Raw genomic sequence first — 21,498 nt, 5'->3', positions numbered from 1 at the left:
AGGTTGGAATATGGAAGATGAAAAAGAAAGAAGAAATACTAAGTTTGCTTTCCGAATGATGTATGAAGAATGATGTAAGAACTCTGGAAAGATCAGAGACACAGAGATTAACCTTTAAATCTCTCCTTTGCCAAGATGACAAATCTGAAACACTCTGCTGTGAGACAAGTGAGACTAAGGAGGGATCTTGTAATGGACATGGATGAAAGGTTCTTCATACCTGATTGCGGCTCTCCAGTAATTCACAAAGGATTTGTTTCATTATGTGGAGAGTGTAAAGGAAGGTAAAAGTACTTTAAGTATTTCCTGTTGTTCAGTGAAAGATAATTTCTGCACTTCTCCTCATTATGGATTATAATTGTTGCTGGGAAAGGGTGGTTTTGAAACAGTGGATGGGAGTAGAAACATCCTATGGCAAATTTCTCTGTCAATACATACTTCATTTTAATCAGAGCTTCGAGTTTGCTGTCCTGGGACATATAAAGACAGACTTGCCGATAGAGCTGCAGAGCAGTCACTGCCCTGTGCAGTTCTGCCTGGGCTGGAGAAGCTGGATTTGGTACAAACTAGAGACTCTATCAGCAATGTTTCCAAATCTTAATTAAGCAAGGAAAATAAAAAGTGAGACTCCTTTCACGATTTTGTAATCAAAATTCCGGCTAAGCTCCTTTTCATGAGCTGCTTTGCTGAGGCTCCAGAGCACTGACCATCTCCTTAGGGAGCCCCTTTCCAGTGGCCATGGAGCAAGGGCAGGCATTCCATGGCTTTCTGAACCCTACTAACTGTTCCTTGTAAGAAATTCTCCAAATCTGCTTCACCAGGGAAAAGTGAGTTCAAACTCTTGCTGAAATCCTCACAGTGTCAGGATTGTGGATTGGAATAGCTATTGTTACTGCAGGTAAATGATCTCTTTACTTAAGGGCTGATTTATCCCAGTATTCATGGATTTACCCATCATTTTATTGCTCTTATTTCTGTTGAAAAGATATCTCCCCTTTTCTTTGCCTCCTTGGATGTTCCTTATCCATGCCATGAAAGGCAGAAGCATTCCAGTGATCTCTCCAGCCCGGAGACAGGTGTGGAGAGGCTTCCCGAAGTGATTTACTCCAAGACAAAGCACTCGCCGCTGGCCCAAACCCCACAGAAATAAAGCTCAGAATAGGTAAAAGCTCTAATAAAGTTACTGTGTATAAGAAGGAATCACCAGATTTCATTCCTAGGACTGGAGAACATAATTGGGAGTCAGGGTGTGGTGGTAGGAGCGAACCGAAACTGCTGTAAACTGCGTCGCTGGAAGCTTCGCCTGGTCTGCGGATAATTCCTCCGGAGTTTCCCAACAGCTGCGTGCAGCAAGCATCTCCTGAGTGAGCACACATTCCTTCCCCAGCCCCGCAGTTATCACACGGGCACATCAGTGTAGAGCAGGCAGAAACACGGGATGACTTGTACTCCGTGGGAGTGGAGGGTGTCTGCAGGCTGGGGACGCTCCTGCTCCTCCGGGACACCTCGGTCCCCTCTGCCCCTCGCAGCTCCGTGTGCCTGCAGCAACGCCCTGTGCCCAGGAGTGCACACACTTCCCTCTGTCTTGTTGTTTTTCCTGTTGATCTCCAGGAAATGAGGGCACTAGATAAACTAAGACAAAACTAAGTAATTGTTTTGAGACCTTAAAAAATTAAATTAAGCTTTCCCTCATGTTTTCATTTTGTTATTTGAACTCATGAGCTTTCTGGGTTCGTCTCATCCACACAAAGAAGTCTTATGGAAATGTAGCTTCCAACGTTTGCAGCTCATAATTTGCAGCTCTTTAATAAATGAAATGTTTCCAGGGTGTTTTCTGCTGGGGAACTATTAATCACAACCTGCCTCTCCTGAGCTGCCTTCCACATTCATCCCAACTTGTAGGTCCACAAACATCACAGCGTCCCAGGAGCTGAGGCTGTACCCCCCAGGGGCTTTCCAGAGGCATATTCATAATTTCTGGATCATTAGTGACTTTCTGGCCATGTCATTAGGTCTCTTTCACCTCTCAGGAATTCAGGACAGCTCCTTTATGAAAGTGCACGCTTTGGACCTGCTGGATGTGGTGGAAAGGGTGGGAAGGTCTTTGATATGAGCCCAGGGAATCTGGAGGAGCAGCTAGATGTCAGCAGCAGTTCGCAAGAGGAGGAACCAGCCCACAACTGGTGGGAATCAGCTGGGGCTGCCAGGAGTGACTGGGAAGCTTTTCCATACTATAGGTAGCCAAGAGTTTCCAGAAGACTGGAAACTGGAAGAGTCTCAGTGCAGTGTCTTTATATTTCTAGAAACAAGAGTGTGAGGACTCAGATTGGGAAGGATTGAGGCCAAAAAGGGCAGCATTGGGGTATCTCACTGTCTGTTTTTGCACTGAACAAGGCAGGAGAACACAATGGAAATGGACAGGAAAAGATTTGCTTTTCAACTTCTCAGCCAGAGCTCTGAGAACAACTGGGATATCCACTGGAGTCCAACACAAGGAAATTTGCCATTATAGCCACAATTCATATTATTTTGATCTCTTGTGAAGCACTGGCCATACATGTCAACTGAAAGAATTCTGCATCAAGTGTAGGACTTCATGTAGGGCTGGAACTGAACTTTAAATAAGGTTTAATTTAGTCTTGGTTTAAAAACTACCTTTGGCCACTCCTCTGAGTCATTGCAGATGTTCTAGTGCTGCATTATCTTGTCTTGCCCACAGATACTATCAGTGTCTAGTAGAGGAAATAAAGAAATATCATTGAAACATCTTCTCTCTGTGGCCTCTAACAACAGGAGAAGGGCACCTTTCACCTGCTCCCTGAGACTTCAGTGGTTGAACTTCTTCAGGCACTTGCTACCATGTTAAGTCTATTTCTGTTTGTGAGAGAAATTGGTGTCTTTATAAAAGAACTGGCAAAGAAAAATGTGCCACACTATACTGTATGTCCAGTCCTGAAGTGGTTTTGTCTTTGTACCTGTTCTTCTCCTGTCCTGAGTCTGTCTGTTCAATAACCTCCAGCCTTTGATGGAAAAGGAATAACCAGGAGTTTTGCTTTACTGGGTCATCTCACAGGTGAATGTGACCCTGTAACAGCCACACTACTTCCAAAACCACCACTGCTTGGCTTTCTGCACCAACAATTTAATCCTCAAAACAACCTCATAATACTTTGAACTGCCAGTTCTCAAACCCAGAGTAACTCTGCCAGCTCACTGTGGCCCACGGCTGCTCTGGCAGGACAGGGCCGGGACAAAACCAGCTCAGCAGCAGCTACACAGCTGCTGGTCAAGGCCAGGGAGGGACTGACCTGCCTGGTCTGTGACAACTGGATGGCTCTGGATGTCCAAAGTCTCTTTCTGGCTTTTCTCTCAATCCTATTCTCTGGTAAACTGCACTTTTCCAGTTCCCACTCTGCCCTCTGCAGCTCCCCAGATAAGGTGTGTTTAACACAAAGATGATCTTTCAATCACTCTTGATGTTCAGGTTGAAACTCTGCCATCAGAGGATGACCAGTAAATTACTCAATCACTGTGTGAAAAGAGAGGAGATAAATCTTTTGCAGTCCTTTTCCCAGTGTGAAGATTTCCACAGAATGAAAGGGGTAAGTCTGAATATAAGCGATGTCAGCAGAAATTGAATCAGTTGTGGAGACCAGGATTTCATCCTCAACAGTCCCCAGGCTGGGGGATGGAGCATGAGAGGGCTCAGCCCAGTTCTGTCAGCACTAGACTGGGACCAAGGCAAATTGTCTTCAGCTGTTCCATCACTGACTTTCAAAATTCTTCTAGAACTATTTCAGCCCAATGCTGTGTGGGAAGGACACGAGCCTCTGCCTGACCTGCCTGTCCATGGGGTCAGGGCAGGTGTCACACAGGAATGGGCAACATCTGCCTCAGGCTGTGACAACAGGGAGGAGCTGGACAAAACCTGCCAGGTCAGCAAGGCCACTCTCTCCTGCTGGCAAAGCAGCTTTGTTCCCAGTGCAGGATGATCCTGAGCAGTTTAGGTGCCCCTTGCTCATGGATCAGCACCTGGTGTTCAAAAGGAACTCAGTTTCAGACACAGGTTCTTGATTGCATTAGGCAAAAGCAAAATTTTATTAGAGACATTTTTCACCAGCAGGTACATAAGTGATCATAGCCCTGGCTGACTACAGCAATAGTCGTGGTGCTGGGCCACACACAGCAGCACAGACTGAAAAGCAAATAGCAAAATAAAGCAGAATGTGGCTCAATGCTCTGCTCATCCCTCTGACACATTGCTTAGCACTGCTGAGCGACACAGACAAGCACGCTTCGTGCTCTCTGCAGACACATGCACTAAATATTCTCTCTCTTCATCTGTAGCTCTGCTTCAGGCTTTTCTTGTTGGATATTCTCATTTCTCTGCTTAATCACAAATCCTTCGGCAAGGCACTGGAGAGATCAAAGGAAACGTTACTGTGTTTATAGCAAAAATAGATTCTTTCCCACACTGTCATACCCTACACGTGATCATTTCACAAGCCAATTCAATTAGAATTTCAGATAAATACTGCCCCTTCCTGGGAAGATCTGATGGCTCCTGCCAGCCTGGCCAGATGGATCTGTCAGTGGCTGCAGCACAGGCTGCATCAAAATGCCAAAAGGTGGAAGCTGCAGACACTGCAGCAGTGATCTGGATGAGGGGAATGGCATTGGGCTCCATGCTAGATCAATGCCCCTGCTCACATCATTCTCCTGGACCAACTGTCACTATATTTCCTTCCTTCCTTTTCAGTTTGGCTGGAAGTTTCCCTTTGAATTAGGGCTAGTAGTTATCTGCCAGTATTCCCATGATCCCTGCCTTTTTTTTTTGCCCACCTAATTTCTGCGTACTTTTCTTTTTCGTCTTCTTTCCTTTATCCCACTTTTCACGTCAGTCCTTTCTCCATCTTCTCCATGGCTTGCCTGTCTACTGGCTCTGTCCTTCTCCCTTCTACCCCTCTTCCCTCTGGCAATTCTCATGCATCCCAGCGGTGTCCCAGCTCCCAAAAGCTCTCCTCTCAGCCACTCCTCTGTGGCTCCTATCCCGTGTTTCCCAGGGGCCCCACAATAAAACTTTCAAGTAGCACCTGTAAGCTACGTGGGAAAGATCTGTCTGCAAGCCCATCAGTGTTGCATTAGAGCAGAGAAGACTGTGGAAATGTTTAGAGTGGAACAGTTCTTACCTTGGATCTCCGCAGCTGCACAGGATGGGATCTGGGCAGACGAAGTGTAAGTGTGGCTTGTCCTAATGATGCCTCCTCCTCCTATCCCACTGCTTCTTGCAACTCCTCCTCCTAGACCTGAAGACTGACCAATTCCTCCTTGCTGACTGAGGAGAAAGGAAAATAACATTTTAGTGATGGAAATGACAGATAAGCTGGAGTTACAGATTGTCAGTGTCCCTGCTGCTCTCAGTCTACTTCCCTTTTTGGCAGAAAAATGGCAAAATGTTGCAGTTTTCCTTGTGGCACCAATAGCACAGGAAAGGAAGCAGGTCACCACTATGACACCAGGCAGACCAAATAGGTCAGTAAAGGAGAATGAGCTCAGCAGGTCCTTCACTTTGCTCTTATGTTGAAATAACCAGGACACAGGTATTTTATTGTATATTTTGGTGTATCCCAAGCCCACTTACATAAGGTCCTGCTGGCCACCCTCCAGCAGGCAGCGGTACGTGTGGATCTCCTGCTCCAGGCGGCACTTAACGTCCAGCAGGATCTTGTACTCTTGGTTCTGGCACTCCATCTCTGCCCGCAGGTCAGCCAGCTGCTGCTCCACGCAGGTGATCTGGCTCTGCAGCTCAGCAAGGTGGTTGTTGTAGCGACACTCTGTCTCCGCCAGCGAGGACTCCAGATTGTCCCTCTGAGGAGTGACATGGGACATAAGACAAATACAGGCAGGAGAAACTGCATTTAGCTATGACTTCTGTGAGATGGATGAGGTTTGCACCAGCTCATCACTCACCTGGCTGAGCTGAGCTTGGAGATCGATTTCCAGGGCTTGCAATTGGCGTCTCAGTTCAGTCACCTGGTTGTTGCACGTTTCCACCTCCTGACCACTTGTAATAACCTCCCGATTCACCTCCTCAATCTGAAATCACCAATCCAGGATAAAGAGCTTCAGGGAATGTGCAGCATAAATTGGATCAAGTATTAAGGAAAGAGCAAAGAAGTTAACAAAGACATGAAATGAGAAAGGTTTGGGTGAAAACTCTCATCCTAATGGTAGCGTAAACCTGGCTGGTCATTCCTTTTGCTCTTCTAATAGTGCTGCTTGTAATTCTGCTGCTTTGTAAAGAATTCGTACCTCAATTCCCACCAACATGCAGCACTTCCTTTAGCCCATGACAAGGACACAGAGTGGCAGTGTCCCTCCCTTGTGTCACTTGGTCAGTGTCAACAAATGCTAAATGCTCTTACAGTCTTTTGTGTGTTTTTTACATGCAATAAATTCCTGTGGGACAATTGCCTGGGTGTTAGCCAGGGAAAGCCAGAGCTGTGGGAATTTACTCACCTTGCACTCGTACCAATCCTCAACTTCTTTGCGGTTGCGTTCAATCAGCGTCTCATACTGGCACCTCATCTCCTCCAGGATCTTCCTGAGGTCTGGGCCAGGGCAGGCATTGACCTCCACGCTCACATCTCCAGTCGATTGCTTCCTCAGACAGCACATTTCCTGGAAACACCATCCAGATCAGGTTATGTTTAAAACAAAAGAAATAACTGAGGGAGCCAAGCTCTCTCAGAGGGAGCAGAGCTCTGCAGAGCCCCTCTCTGATGAACCTTGACAGCTCCTGGGTCACACTATGGTCTCCATCAACCACTGCCCTCCTCAGCAGCACCATGGGGTGATGGATCCCACAGGAGTGAATACTTTGTACGGGAGAGGGCAGGACCTACCTCCTCATGGTTCTTCTTCAGGCAGCAGAGCTCCTCCCGCAGCGACTCCAGCTGTGCCTCCAGGTCAGACCTGCAGAGCGTCAGCTGGTCCAGCACCTGGCGCAGCCCGTTGATGTCGGCCTCCACGCTCTGGCGCAGGGCCAGCTCCGTCTCGTACCTGCGAGGGAGGAAGCAGAAAGAAAGAGCAGTCAGTGTCTGACATCACCAGCATTTCTGAGCTCTGACAGGAAAAACCAAAGCCTTCCCTTCTGAAAGACAGCACATGCTGGAACAGCAGCTTGGCTGAACCCTCACTGCTCCCAGTCTGCAGATTGCTTCTGCTTCCTTCAATCTCTACTTGAAACCAGCTTGGCATCCCAAACCTCCCCCCTTGGAACTGCCCCTAATTAGGGCAGCTCTAAAGACAACGGATGAGAGAATTCTTCTGCACAGCCTCCAGCCTGTCCTGGGTCACAGGAGAGCAGCTGAGAGCCCTGAGGGTGGTGACAGAGGAGGGGACAGCCCCAGGTACTCACTTCACTCGGAAGTCATCGGCTGTCATCCTGCTGTTATCGATGTTCAGAATGATCTTGTTGTTGTCTATGGTTGCACAGACAATCTGGAAAAAGAACATTTGTTCTTTTGCATTTGTTCATTTGTTGCACCTATTGCCTGGTGCAAACAGATGCTTTCTCCCTCTCTTTTTTTTTAAATCCTGGGCATTAGGGATGAGGACCTGAGAGGTGCAGCACTCACAAGGATGTTCAGGGAAGGACAGTGAAATCATTAAAATGATAAAATTCATGGTTCAGGTGCAGAGAATCCAGGAGGTGTAATTACTGTCCAGCAACTGCTACAATCTACCTCAGCCTCTTAAATCTAAATCTTATGAGATTTAAAGTTTTATTTCGAGAATTAATGATGAACCTGTCTTATTCAGTCCCTTTCCTGGATTCTTTTCTCTTTTTTCTTTGTGCATTGACATCCTAAATCTTTGCCAAACACTTTGCACATGTTTTGAATTTAAAATTGCCCATTCTAAATCTGTTACGGCAATGTTCTCTTTTTTCTTAGTTTTAATTAGATGTTTAACTGGAAGTAAATTAATTAAAGTTAATTTCAGTTAATTAAAGTTTATCTGGAATTCTGCAAGACTGATGACTATAATATAAATTCAGGCAAATTAATGTGATCCATTATTTATTTATCTCTTAGTTCTTTTCTTGCTGTATATCTATTTGACCTCCTTGGCACAAACTAAATTCAAAAAGACTACTGAACCAATCCAGATATATTCCATGAAGTAACATTTTCCCCTTCAATATGTCTGATGAATAACAGCAACAGAGACAGCCCAAACTTTCCAGTTTTATCTCTGAGCTCTGGGCTTTCCACAGGCAGAAGTTGTAATAGCTGCTTGCAAAAGGCATTTTTCAACAACAATTTGTTACTCCTGATAATGGACTAAGTTATGAACCAGCACCAGAGAGAGCCTTGCAAGGGAGAAAGCAGCTGAGAGGGGACGTTACCTGGTTCTGAAGATCTTCTATTTCTTTGTAATAGCAGCTGTAGTCCCGTGGCTCACAAAAAGGGCCCTGCTTGGCATACCACTCCCTGATCCTGCACTCCAGGTCAGCATTCTCTTGTTCCAGGCATCTCACCTTGTCCAGGTAAGAAGCCAGGCGGTCATTCAGATTTTGCATGGTGACTTTCTCGTCACCAGAAAGAAGAATGCCATCACCAGCAAAACCACCTCCACCAAGACCCACACCCATGCCACCTCCCATGCCACCGCCAAAGCGAGCACTGCCACCACTGAATCCCATGCCTGGACATCCTCCGAGGACGGCGGCTCCTAAGCCACCTCCATAGTTTCCACCGACCAAACTGCCGGTGCTCAGTCCTCCTCCGTAATTCACACCACCACAGTAGCTTCTCCCAGAAAACCCTCGGCTACCGCCTATCCCACAGCTCGTGTATCTTCCAGAGGAGACCGAGGAGATCCGCGCTCCGCCACCACCACCACCGATCACGCAGCTGCCGCCGCTGGTCCTGCCCCTGAGAGAGCCAGTTGTCTGCTTAATACTACAGCTCATGGCGAGGCCCAGCTGCAGCGCCAACCCACAGCCCAAAGCAAGATGCAGAGCGTGATACTGAGTCCGACTGCAGGCTGGGGCTGCTGCAGCTCTCCATTTATACCTTCCCAAGGGGGTGTCACCTGTGGGGTGTTTCTTCTTCCCACGGGGCTGGCTAGTCTGGCTGTTTATGCCAAGATTAAATAGCCCATAGGCAGTTTCCCTCTAGAAATCCCAGTTCACAAGGAAGATACTTTACATGTCAGCAGCTTATTCCAAAAAGTAAAATAGTGTTTTATGAGTCATCAGCTTTTTTATATGATGCAAACTTTGCAACAAGTCAAGAAAAAAAGTTGCCCTAGATTATGTACAAAGAAGAACCATTGGTATTTATAACATCAAAAGTGCCTTTTATCTTTTATTAATTTGTATTTATTCTTAGTCCAATAACCATTTTTATATCACATGCTATGCTGGAGCTTGTGAAACAAAAAATGGAAAACTAATAGAATTTCTCACTTCTGAAAAATGTGAACAGTTATGACTGTAGTAGAGAACAGACCATGGACACTGTGGTGTGGATGTTGGTCACCTGGCACAGCTCTAATACCTGCTTTATTGTGAGATTTCCAAAATCACTGAGGTAAATCCCCATACTAAATCCCCAACTAAAACCATAGTTTTAGTTACCTATTTATAGCTTAAATGTTCTTAGTCATGTAAACACAAGAAGTCAAGTTGCTCCTACTGCAAAGCGCAGGCCTGCTCAGTGTCCCCTGTGTGTGGGTGACACACAGGTTGATGTCAACTGCAGTGTATGAAGGATCTTCCCGAAGTTGTTTTTCAATTGCTTTAATTGGTGTCCATGATTTCTCAGTTTGTGATGATGAGAGATAAAGACAGAGGTGACAAGAAAGGGAGTATCCACAGGCGATATATCCAGATCCCTGGACTCAGATGGGACTCTGCAGGTCTTTGCCATTATGAAGATTGTACTGAATAAGAAGGAGAAAAGCTTTTTGCATTTCTTATGGAGTTTGTTGGAGCAGTAGCAGGCGTCAGTGCAGCCTGGCTGGTCAGAGGAGCACAACCTCCCAACCAGGCAGGCAATAGCCAAGGGAGAATTCAGAGAACTGGCTCCACCAGTGCCAGTGGCCTTCTCCAGCCGCCTCTGTAATGAGAGGATATTCTGCTCTCTGGGGGAAGACGACTTCTGTTCCCTACAGCATGGAATTTCCACGCAACCCTTACTCACAAAACAGCCTTTGACTTGAGGACGTCCATATGTACAGGAGCAGTTGTGATGGATCCCTGTTGGCAGTGAGGGTGACACTGAAGGAGCTCTGAGAGCAGCATCACCTCTGGGAGGAAGAGTGGAGAAAACCAACACTCGTACCCTCAGCCACTTTTACTCATGAGAAGTTGGTGACTGCTGTCACCATGGTAGGAGAGTGTCCCCAAGCATGTTTAGATAGAATCGGCTTCACACCAGCATGAGTTAAAGCTTTCCACTCTCCAGTGGGATAATTTATTTCTTTACTTAGATCAAAAAATGATAAAAAGCCGCCTACCCACGGCTGGCGGCATCCAGGAATATTCATTATTCATATGGTGCAGGGAAATAACTTGCTTAAGGACAAAGCTGAAGTCTGTCAGAGCTCGGATTCCTCGCTGAGACTGCAGTGCCTGAAATACAAGTCCATCCTCCCCCAAGACACAGCCTCTGTGCTCTCCACTCAGCCTAGACTCACAGTCGGGAAAATCATGAGCAAAAAGGAGGAGAGGGAGCAAATCTGGCTTTCATCCGTCATTTTGAGGAATATAATTGAAGACAGGGTGCGGCTGTTGGAGCCAACAGAAATTAATATAATGTTTGCTTGCAGCTTTGCTTCTGCTGGGGAGGTTTTCAGGAGTTACCCAAGAGCAACCTGCAGAGACAGGGCTGGTGGTGCCTTTCATTCCCTTGCAGAGTGTTGGGTTCAGGCGGAGACACTGCAGATGTTGTGCATTTCTCTACGGGTGGGCATGGAGCACCCACCCCTGCTTCCTTCAGCAGTTCTCTGATGGGATGAAGTAAAAGGTCTTGCTCCACAAAACAACAGCAGCAGCACTATACAACCTTTCACTTGTGTCCTGGTGGAATGGTCCATAGACTCTCAAATCCCAATTTACCACTGAAGATTAGACATGACCATACAATTCTTCCAAAGAACTCATATTTGGGATGCAGTTGCATTCTTTGGAGTTTTTCTAGGCTCCTACCAATTTCACTGTGAATATGTGTTTGTTACAGCAAATGCACCCAGAAGCTAGTCCCTGGCTAACCTGGTTGTATCTTAAAAACAAATTGTGGTGTTGTCTCTGTCCTCATGGCCTTGTCAGGGCTCTGGGGCTCGGCACCAAGACAGGTACAGGCTGTGTTCCCTCAGTACTGGCTTTTTTCCCCACTAAACTGATTTCTTTAGCTCCACTTTTGTTATGACTGCATTCCTGTAGCCTTGGGACACAGCCTTGGGGCAGAACACAGGGAAGGGACCATGCAAGTCTAAGACATAAACGTGTCCCTAAAGGATTTACAACCTCAGTGTAGGACTGGAGGAAACAATTGGTTTCAGGTGCAGGAGGCCACAACAGGCCCTCGCCCAGGACAATCAGCAGTGGTCGCACACTCAGTGCCAGTGCTGCTGAGTCTTGTGGGCTTGATGGGCAAGAAGAGAGAGTGAAAGGGGAGGAAGAGGGGATAAGGGTGAATATTGGTGCACAGGCATGGAGGAGGCAGGAGGATGTCACATTCCCAAGGGAGGCTGTGGGCAGGACAGTCTGGTCCTGTGGGAGCTGTGGCTGTCGCTGGGCCCAGCCCGGCTCCACATGCTCACCTCGCTTTGCTTATCAAAGCTGATAATGTTTTCTTGTGTCAACTACAAGAAAGGTGTGTCTGGTTCAACAGAACTTTGCTTTCATAAGCATTGCCTCAGTGATGTTTGTGCAACCACACTGGAATATGATTTTATCTTGTCACTTGTAATTACCATTAACAATTTGCATAATGGCCATTAGGCATCACTTATTAAACACTTCTTTGATGTGATACTGAGCTGGCTCCAGGCCCCATACTCCCATCTTTCAAATGCAGACCATGACTTTTTCCTGGCTAGTGACTCATTGGTTTATACCACCATGTTTAGCCAAATCCTGTAAGTCAACTGAAATAATTACCACAGTAGGTTTGGTAACAGCACAGGCTTAAATACACCTTGGAGACCGAGAGCATTACTCTGTTTCAGCTTCTTTCTTGCTGAGTGTTCACATCTGCAGACTCTGAGCATGCCCAGTACCAAAGAAGTTCAGCAGGACATGGAGGAGGACACAACCACGTTTCTTCCTAGCAAAGTCCAGTCTCCCCTGATTCACTCGATGAAGAGTATTAGATCCTTCCAGAACCTGCCAGGTGCTGACAGTGCAGCCAGGCCTCCAGCAGGTGCATCTCTGTTGGCACTGCAGGTTATCACAGCAGAGAAGAGTCCTGGAGAATTTCTTAGGACATATGGGAACAGTGATGGGTGATGAAACTGCAGCAATTTCATTCTGCACGGAGAGCTGAGCACAGTGCAGGATGGGAGGGAAACCAGGGCTTCAGCCTGTGGTCTCTGCTGCAGAGCCACAGGATCAGGTCACAGCCTGACATCCTGGAGTGTTCAGGTGCTTCCTGCACTCAGGCACTGTCCAGTGGTGCAACAGAGCCAGGCAGGCAAAGGTGCAGGGCAGCAGAACTCCTCAGACTGTCTTATTTTATTTTCATATGATACTTGTGCTAAAAAGTCCCTTAATTTCAATACACTTCAATTATGTGGCTCGCACTGGCAGTTTAGATTCTATTATTCAGTGTACTGAACTGAGAAACTCCTGTTGGGTTACAGCAGCAGTTTGCCCATCTCTTGTAATTCTTTACAAATGTTACATAAGCCAAAAAAGAAAAATCTAAACCTCACAAATAGTTACCGTGGGTGTTAGTCTGTACCTGTCTGCATAGTCTATGAAACAGACTTTTGTAGAGAAATTATAGTTTATGCATCACAGCAGAATATGGCCTGCTTTTCCAAATGCACTGTACCTGTAATCAGAGATAATTGTCTGTGTCATGCAGTCTGGAACTGGCTGATTTCCAGCATTGGTAATTTACAAAACTATTTTTTTTTCTTCCATTTCTTCACTAATCCCTTACATTTATGGTGTGTTAATTCCTCGGGAGTTTTTCCTGATGGTGGTGTAATTCTCATGTTCCTGCTCTCTTACAACACAGGTACATCTGCTGGAGCTGTCACAGCAAATTTGGTTGTCTGCTTACCAGCCCGAGTGCTGGTATCACCCCTGCCTCTCCAGGGGCATCTGCCCTTGCTCTTTGTATCCTTGGGTTCCTCTCTCTGCCCTGTACCTTCAGCCTAAGTCTCTCTGTCTTGGAAATACTCGTTTGTTCTTGCTTTGCAAGATTTGAATGTTACAAGAGAACAGAACAAGCTCTGTGAGCCTCACAACCTGTGAGCTGCTGTGCAGTCCAGGTCCCAGCTCACTCCTTTTCTGTTGTTCCATGCATTGTGTCCTCCCCATTTCATTTCTCTTCCCTTCCCTGTCTCTTCCTGTGCTGTCTCCACAGCTGTCACCATTTCCCATCGCTGTCCAGGTTATAAACACTGGGCAGCGAGGGGCAGAGTTGCATTTCTGCACCAATGCAATGCAGTGACCTCAGAGGTGCTGTGTCAGCACCAAGGTGGGTTAAATCACGCCGAAATGCTCAGCATAATTACTGCTGCAGGCATGGGAGATGTAGAACCAAGCAGGGAAAGTCCAGGACACAGAGCTTGTCCAGGAGCTCATTAGAGCAATTACTCCACAGGGCTAACAAGTGTCCTGGACAGAGCCCAGGTAGAGGCCATTCCAGAGCTGTCTGAGCTGTTTCTTTAGAAACCGGCACTAATTCAGACTCACTGTATCCTCCAAAGCCTTGTTGTGAGAAGCCTTCATGTCTGTAATGTCAGTCATCAAACCCCATCCAGCATTTCATGAGAGGAAGGCTGCCAGAGCCCCGCAGTGAGGAGCAAGGGTTGTGCCACCACTCCCAGCCCATCTGAGCCATTGCTTGGACACTGCTGCCAGCAAGGAGGGACAGGCTGGATCCTGAGTCCTGACTTGCACATGCAGCAAAATGCAGTCGTGTTCCTAAATGTGTTTGTCATTCCTTTCTCTGGGCTAATGAAATGCCAGCAGCTTGTTTTTCTGTCTGTTTATTGTGTCTCACTTTTAAAAAAATTCTCTCCCACATATTAATTTGTCTCAGCCTTTTATCTTCCCACATGTTGCCAGCTGGTTCTTCCTGTTTGCCTTTTTTACAAACCCATTTAGAGGTTATTTAGTGTTTTCTCTGGGAATTGCTTTCCTCCACCAGAAAGGTGTGGAGTCCAGCAGAGCCTAGCTTTCAAAATTCCTGCTTTGGTGTTATTTGAGAAAACTTGTTATTCTTGATTTTGTCTTGTTAGTGCACATCTGTAATAACTCAAAGGTGTTGTATATTGCATTATACTATGTGATATTATATATTATATTACATTATATTATATTAGCATATGCCTGCTTAAGTGAAGACTCCCTTTTCTTTGTAAGGTGTCTCTCGGTAGCAGACTCAGTCAGACAGCCCTGAGACTCCCTCCCTGCCATCTGCCCAGCCTCCCTGGGTGTTTCTTTCCTCACAACCTTCTGCTTCATGTCTTGGCTCATGCTTCCTCCTCTGGCAGCAAATATCCCTTTCCACAACATCGGCTGGTCCTTCTCCTCCACCCTCTATCCCCATCCTCAGCCTCTGAGTTCAGCTGGAGCACTGATGGGAACATGGCTTGTTTTCCTTTTTCCCTGTAGTGATTGCTGTGTGGTTGGAGACTGAAGGTAGATTTATAATATATTTTTTTTAAGATACTTGTATATTGATTTACTTGTAAAATTATTTCTCAGGTTCAAGGCTGTATCAGCAGGAGCAAAGTTTTATTGGAGACATGCCTTGGTTGCTGTTAGAGAATGGCCACAACCCAGGGGAGCCTGAGTGAGGGGCAGTGGTGGGATAACAGCAGGGTGGCCAGGAGGTGCCATCCTGCAGAGTCCCTGTGACTGCTGCTGGAGCACAACTGAGAACTCCCAGGTTATTTGTGCCTTGTTTTTTCCAAAAGACTTTTTCTTCAGAAAGCTCCTCAGGGGATGTGCAGTGGGACTGGCAGGGACTCTCTGGTCTGCAGTGACCTGAAGGAGAATGAGAATAATCATTTATTCAGGGAAGTCTGCATCCTGTACCTTTCTCTCACACCCCTTTGCTTTTGTATTGAGCTTTCTCTTTCCCTCTTCTCCCCAGCTTTGCTAAATTTTATCCTTGTTGAAAAACTTGTGACTGAGTGATTCCATTGCCAGTTCCTCATTCCCATGTTGTGCTGAAAGCCTTGTTTAAACACACATTTACTGCTGGGCATCCCCCAGTGTCAAACATAATTTCTGCACAGAGATTTATAAATAAATATCCCATAGCTGCATCCCTTGTCACTGCTTCCCACCACAGCCTAGTTAATCCCAGTGCCCTACCACAGCTGTGATCCTGAGCATCTGACTCCAGCCCAGCCTTTCTCTAGGAAAAAACCCCTCCAGCCTTTCTTCATCACCCAGAAAAGCCTGCAGACCTCTCATGCTCCTGTTCCACTGGTACCCAGCGCTGAAGAAGCAGTTGATGGTCCCAGTTCCCTGGAGGCCCCCTCACCTGACAGACCCTGGCCAGGGGGGCTCAGGGCAGGCAGGGCTGGCACAGGCTGCCTTTCAGCCCCGTGCTTCTCCCAGCTGGTGTGGCACCGACTCCTCTCCCTGCCGACCCTCTGTGGAAAAAGACAGCTCTGGACACCCCGGCCCTGGCACTGCCACCCTGGAGGTCTCCCCCTGCCCTCCTCACTGGCTTCAGCTCCATCTCTTCAGTCACAGCCGCGGTTCCCCCTCCCAGCCCCGAGGTCAGCTGCAGCCACCATCCACCTCCGTCCCCCTGTCTTTTGGCAGATGATGCTTTTCCATCTGGCACTCAGGATTACTCTGGGACTAACAATGCCACTTCAGCCCTTGCAAGAGGCATTTTGGAACAAAAACTGACTTTTTGTGGAAATAATTTAGGACTGGAGAGTCCAGAGGAGCCCAAATCAGGGCAGCACCATTCCATTCCAAAGCCTCCTCTCCCAACAAAACAAAAGGAGTAGGTGGGTGCTCAGGGCAGTTTTGTGTGTGTGCAGCCACGTCTGGAATTAACAGCCTGGCTGTTTCAAAACCTCAGTCAATGGAAGGCAGGGCAGAGCCAACTGCTTTGCATACAAATTAAACTTCCAAAACTTTAATTAAACTTGTGTGAAACTGAAAATGTTTAGATAATTCATCGTTTCAGTTAATTTAGCTGCTAATCCCTAATCCTGTCCCATTCTGGCAAGCCAATAAAATTTAGTTATATGACTGTTTGTCCAGCTCCTGGGAAGTTGCCCTTGAAGAGCTGCTGAAGCTGCTGTGCCGGGGGCTGGGACAGCTCTGGGGGCTCTCCCAGCCCGTTTCCTGGCCCAAGAATGGTCTTTGGTGTGCTCCCTGGACATTTATCAGAGCTAAATCCTCAGATACCTCATGGTTTTCTAATCAGCCCTGTCTAGAAACAGGTCAGCACTGGTTCCTCACCACAGTGTTGCTTTTCCTACCAGGATCACAAATTTTCATATCCCTGTAAGACAAAGCACAGAGATTTTAGGGTGCCTAGCTCTGTTTGCATACATGATGTCGTGTTGGCCACCCTCCAGCAGACAGTGGTAGGTCTGGATCTCCTGCTCCAAGCGACACTTGACATCCAGAAGGGTCTTGTATTCCTGGTTCTGGCACTCCATTTCCGCTCGGATCTCAGCCAGCCGCTGCTCCACGCAGGAGATCTGGTTCTGCAGCTCAGCCAGGTATTTGTTGTAGCGACATTCAGTCTCCGCCAAAGAGGATTCCAGGTTTTCTTTCTGAGAATAGAACAAAACACGCAGGTACCGGGGTTTGACACAGGTACAACCCTGCTCACGAGAGCTGGAGCTGTGAATCCTTGTGGCATCACCTACCATAGTGAGCTGGGCTTGTACATTGATTTCCAGGGCCTGCAGCTGACGTCTCAGCTCAGTGACCTGCTTGTTGCTCGACTCTATCTCCTGGCTGCTTGTGACAACTTCCAGATTCACCTCCTCCACCTGCAAGGTCAGAAAAGAGCAGCTCTTTCCTCACCTCCCCACTGCATCTCATGATGTCCAGGACCTCCCCACACCCCGCAGTGCCCTGAGCACGAGCAAGGCTGACACCCTGTTTATTCCATGCTGACCCAGTGACACCATGTGACACCATGTGACCCATGTGGTGGCCCCTCCACCATGGGTGGAACACAGAAATCGGGCAGTACAGTTAGATCTGAGCACATCTGTGACACACTTGTTGTTACCAGGACACCTCCTCATTTTTCCCTTTCCCCGTGGGGCAGAGCTGGCTGCAGCTCTGCAGGGACGAGGTACCTTGCAGGCGTACCACTGCTCCGTCTCTTTGCGGTTGCGTTCCATCAGCGTCTCGTACTGGCACCGCAGATCCTCCAGGATCTTCCTCAGGTCTGGGCCAGGGCAGGCATTGACCTCCACACTCACATCCCCAGTTGCCTGTTTCCTCAGACAGCTCATTTCCTGCAGGAAATACGTGATTGTATCAATAATATCCATCCACCCTTGGGGAGATTTTCCTTCTTCTCAATTCCCTGAGAGAGCTGACCTCCTCGTGGTTGGTCTTTAGGCAGCACATCTCCTCTGTCAGAGCCTCACACTGCAGCTGCAGGTCGGTCTTGCAGCTGGCCAGCTGGTCCAGGACGGGCCGGAGGTTGTTAATGTCGGCATCCACGTTCTGCCGGAGACCACACTCCGTCTCATACCTTAAACCACAGGCAGCAAACAAAGACCAGTGTATCAGCAAAGCAGGGCAAGGCCTTCAGTTGAGGTTGGGGGAAAAAATTAGGATCAAGCTCTTGTTTTGCTTCAGACATACAGTGTAACAGGCAGAAGTTTGGGATTTCCCCATCACCACCCTTCACCTGCCCTTCCATGGGCCAGCAGGGGACTATACTCACTTCACTCTGAAGTCGTCAGCAGTCATCCTGTTGTTATCAATGTTCAGAAGGATTTTGTTAGTCTCCATGGCTGCACACAAGATCTGGAAAAGAAATCATTAGAAGAATATGTGGACTTGCAGCTTCCTCTGCCTCCAGAAGACCCTGGAGGAAACACCTACCTGGGGTATTTTATAATTATTCCATATATTTGGGTTATTAATCACTTATGTAGCATCCCAGCAGAAAAACCCATGTCCAGCTGGTGGACATGGCCTTGCTGAAGCATCAGTGCTCAGTAAATGTAGAATCATCCTCCCACAGACCATCATTTCATATAAACCATTGCTTCAGCTGCCCCTCCAGAGCCATTGCTTCTGCCCTGTGACAGGGCTCTGTGCACATGTGAAAGCAAAGCCTAAAGAAATATTAGGATTTTCTTGACAAACAAGGGTTTACCTGGTTCTGAAGGTCTTCTATTTCCTTGTGGTAGCAGCTGTAGTCCCGTGGCTCACAGATGGGCCCCACCTTGGCGTACCACTCCCTGATCTTGCACTCCAGGTCAGCATTGTCCCCCTCCAGGAGCCGCACCTTGTCCAGGTACGAGGCCAAGCGGTCGTTGAGGTTCTGCATCGTCGCCTTCTCGTTGTTAGCAAACAGGATCCCATCCCCGCAGCCAGCTCCAGCCCTGGGGAAGCCACCTCGAGTGCAGACACCTCCTCCGCTGAATCCCAGGGCAGAACAAGCCCTCTGGGTGGCTCCGAAGCTCCCACCAGCTGCACTGCCGGCGCTCAGCTGCTTCCCGAGTAATCCCTCGCTTACGCTGCCCCCGGAGAAGCTGCCAACCACAGCACCCATGTCATAGGCAGCGTGTCTCCCCGAGGAGGCAGAGGAGACCCTCCTGCCAGTGCCAGCCGCGTTGCTGCCTGTGCTGGCCCTGCCCTGGGTGCAGGTGGTGACAACCTGCCTGACAGTGCAGCTCATGGTGTGGTGCGGAGCCAACAGAGCCCAAGGCAAGTGCTCAGGTCGCTGCAGGATCCAACTGTGATACCTCTGTCCCCTAGTCCTCTATTTATACCAGTCCCTGTGGGTCGTGCCACTGGAGAAGAGCTGTTTATTCTTCCTCCTTGTGACCTGGCTAGGAGGTGTTTTCTTTTTTTTAAGCCGGAAATAATTCCCCAAAGGCGTTTGTCTCCAGAAATCCCACAACAGAAAGATGCTTTGGTTAACAGAAGCGTGTTTCAAAACTACATCAAAAATGTTACTTCCTGAATCATCAGGTCTGACCTGTGATGACAACTCAACAACAGTGACACAAAAACCCAACGATACCCAAGAGTGCCCGGGGAATGAAGCACCACAGCAATTATCCATCCCCGGTGTGGGCGCGTCTACCCGGAAAGTGAAAGCTGTGGGAAAGGCGTCCTATCTGACAGAGCCTGTTTGACCCCTTTGTGACCAAAAGCGAAGGTGTCCCCTCACTCAGCTGGGACCAGGGCCTGGAGACCACCCTGGGCCATGCAGTGAGGGGTCTGTTCCATTCCACACGGCCGTTTGTGGAGTGAGCCCCTGGTCTGGGTCTTTAGACCTCAAATGCTCCAGGAGAGCACAGAGGAATTTTGCACTGGAATGTACCAGGGCTGGTTTATCCCTTCTCTTTATTCTACATCCACCAAAACATCGCCTTGCAGAGGTCTGGGTTGTTTTGCTTGCTTTCAAGGGTAGACAAAATAGTCAGGTATTTATCCAAAATATGAAAGGATATTTCCTGGACGCTAAATATGCAGTCCACTGAATATTCAGTGCCACTCGGGATATTTCGTAAGATTACTGAAATAGTAATGTGGAGAATTTCAGGAAATGCATGACTTTACAGAAGTCTGATCCAGTTCCAACCAGCACCATGAAACTCTCCAATACAATCCAAGTGTTAAATTTAGAAAGGACAATAGAAAAGAAATTTTTAAAAATTTATTAAACTAAATTTTTAGTTCTGTAATGCTGAATTGAGGAAGAAGGGAAATAATTAAAATGTTTTGTCATCTGAATCTTTCATTTTATTAATAACATTAATATAGCAATGCTAATATTGGCTGGCTCTCACCCATGTGTGGTTCAGCTTTGGGTTTGGCATCCAGGTCACCTGGACACGTGGCATAAAGAATGTGTCAGGTGTATCCTGCTCACAAATATTGCTTCTGCCATATGGGCAAGTTCATTAAGCTCAATTTTATCTTGACACTGCAAATCCAGCACTCCTGAACTGTGGGGTGGTTCTGTGGGTGCCCATCCTTTGTTAGAGCCATCATCAGGAAGTGAAGCCTGGGTGCTCTGGTGCCACAATGATGGCCAGACCCTGCCTGGAACCAGGGTCAGGGTCAGGCAGGGCTGCCTGGAGCCCACCTGCAGCCTGGTCACAACTGGTCTTTTTTCTACCAAAGAATTTTAAAATGACTGCAGAGTAAACATTTAATTTCATTTTATCGAGATGTATATGGTCCTTCACTTTTCAAGGCCAGGTTGGGTGGGGCTTGGAGCAACCTGGTCCAGTGGGAGGTGTCCCTGCCCATGGCAGGGGGTAGAATGAGGTGGTCATAAGGTCCTTCCCAACCCAAACCATCCTGTGTGATTTCTTCCATGAGGAAAACACCCACAATGAGTAGAGGGTTTTTTTAAATTACTGCAAACTAAGCAGAGATGTCAATGTTCTTTCTTTCTTTCTTTCTTTCTTTCTTTTTCTTTCTTTCTCTTTCTTTCTTTCTTTTTTTCTTTCTTTCTTTCTTTCTTTCTTTCTTTCTTTCTTTCTTTCTTTCTTTCTTTCTTTCTTTCTTTCTTTCTTTCTTTCTTTCTTTCTTTCTTTCTCTCTTCTCTTCTCTTCTCTTCTCTTCTCTTCTCTTCTCTTCTCTTCTCTTCTCTTCTCTTCTCTTCTCTTCTCTTCTCTTCTCTTCTCTTTTCTCTTTTTCTCTGTTTTTTCCTTTCTTTTCTTTCTTTTTTTTTTTTTTTTTGGTGATTAGAATTTCTACAGCTTTTGTAGAGGAGAACAGTAATTTATTACTATTCTCTTGAAATTGTGTGCTCTTCATGGCAGCTTTTTTCATTTCCAAAATTCAAAATTTTCTTTAAAACCAGATCTTGCCTTTACATGAGAACAAACCTCAAGCCCTGCCAGCAGGGCCATCCCTCATTTTATTAAAGCGATTTTCACTTTGTGATGAGGAGATCTGCTAATGATGGGATCTCCGTTCCTAATGGAAGGCTCTTTCCAGAATTAGCTTTGATTGACTCTCTGGCTGGAGTCTGCAGATGGAAATTTGCTCCCACATCCTTGCAGGCAGCCAGGGGCGATGCTCTGATGAGCTGTCCTTGGCTGACTTGG

At 47.2% G+C, this 21,498-nt stretch overlaps 2 protein-coding genes across 2 annotated transcripts; both read right to left on the bottom strand.

Annotated features, from left to right (window-relative positions):
- Positions 1–4,067: 4,067 nt before the first annotated feature.
- On the bottom strand, positions 4,068–9,071 carry LOC100224590 (keratin, type I cytoskeletal 19-like). Its single transcript, XM_002194173.6, has 8 exons — positions 8,414–9,071; positions 7,421–7,503; positions 6,906–7,062; positions 6,520–6,681; positions 5,971–6,096; positions 5,642–5,868; positions 5,190–5,335; positions 4,068–4,416 (listed from the first exon to the last, which is right to left on the bottom strand). Exons 1-8 carry the CDS (start codon positions 8,978–8,980, stop codon positions 4,391–4,393), a joined length of 1,494 nt encoding a protein of 497 aa, XP_002194209.3. The 5' UTR covers positions 8,981–9,071; the 3' UTR covers positions 4,068–4,390.
- Positions 9,072–15,770: 6,699 nt separating this feature from the next.
- On the bottom strand, positions 15,771–19,106 carry LOC100221664 (keratin, type I cytoskeletal 19-like). The gene is made up of 7 exons (XM_030256143.4): positions 18,582–19,106; positions 18,144–18,226; positions 17,792–17,948; positions 17,545–17,706; positions 17,104–17,229; positions 16,781–17,007; positions 15,771–15,858 (listed from the first exon to the last, which is right to left on the bottom strand). Exons 1-7 carry the CDS (start codon positions 19,104–19,106, stop codon positions 15,771–15,773), a joined length of 1,368 nt encoding a protein of 455 aa, XP_030112003.4.
- Between the last annotated feature and the right edge of the window lie 2,392 nt (positions 19,107–21,498).

Source organism: Taeniopygia guttata, chromosome 27, assembly GCF_048771995.1.
Source record: "Taeniopygia guttata chromosome 27, bTaeGut7.mat, whole genome shotgun sequence".
Taxonomy (NCBI): domain Eukaryota; kingdom Metazoa; phylum Chordata; class Aves; order Passeriformes; family Estrildidae; genus Taeniopygia; species Taeniopygia guttata.
This window is presented reverse-complemented; position numbering and strand designations above follow the sequence as displayed.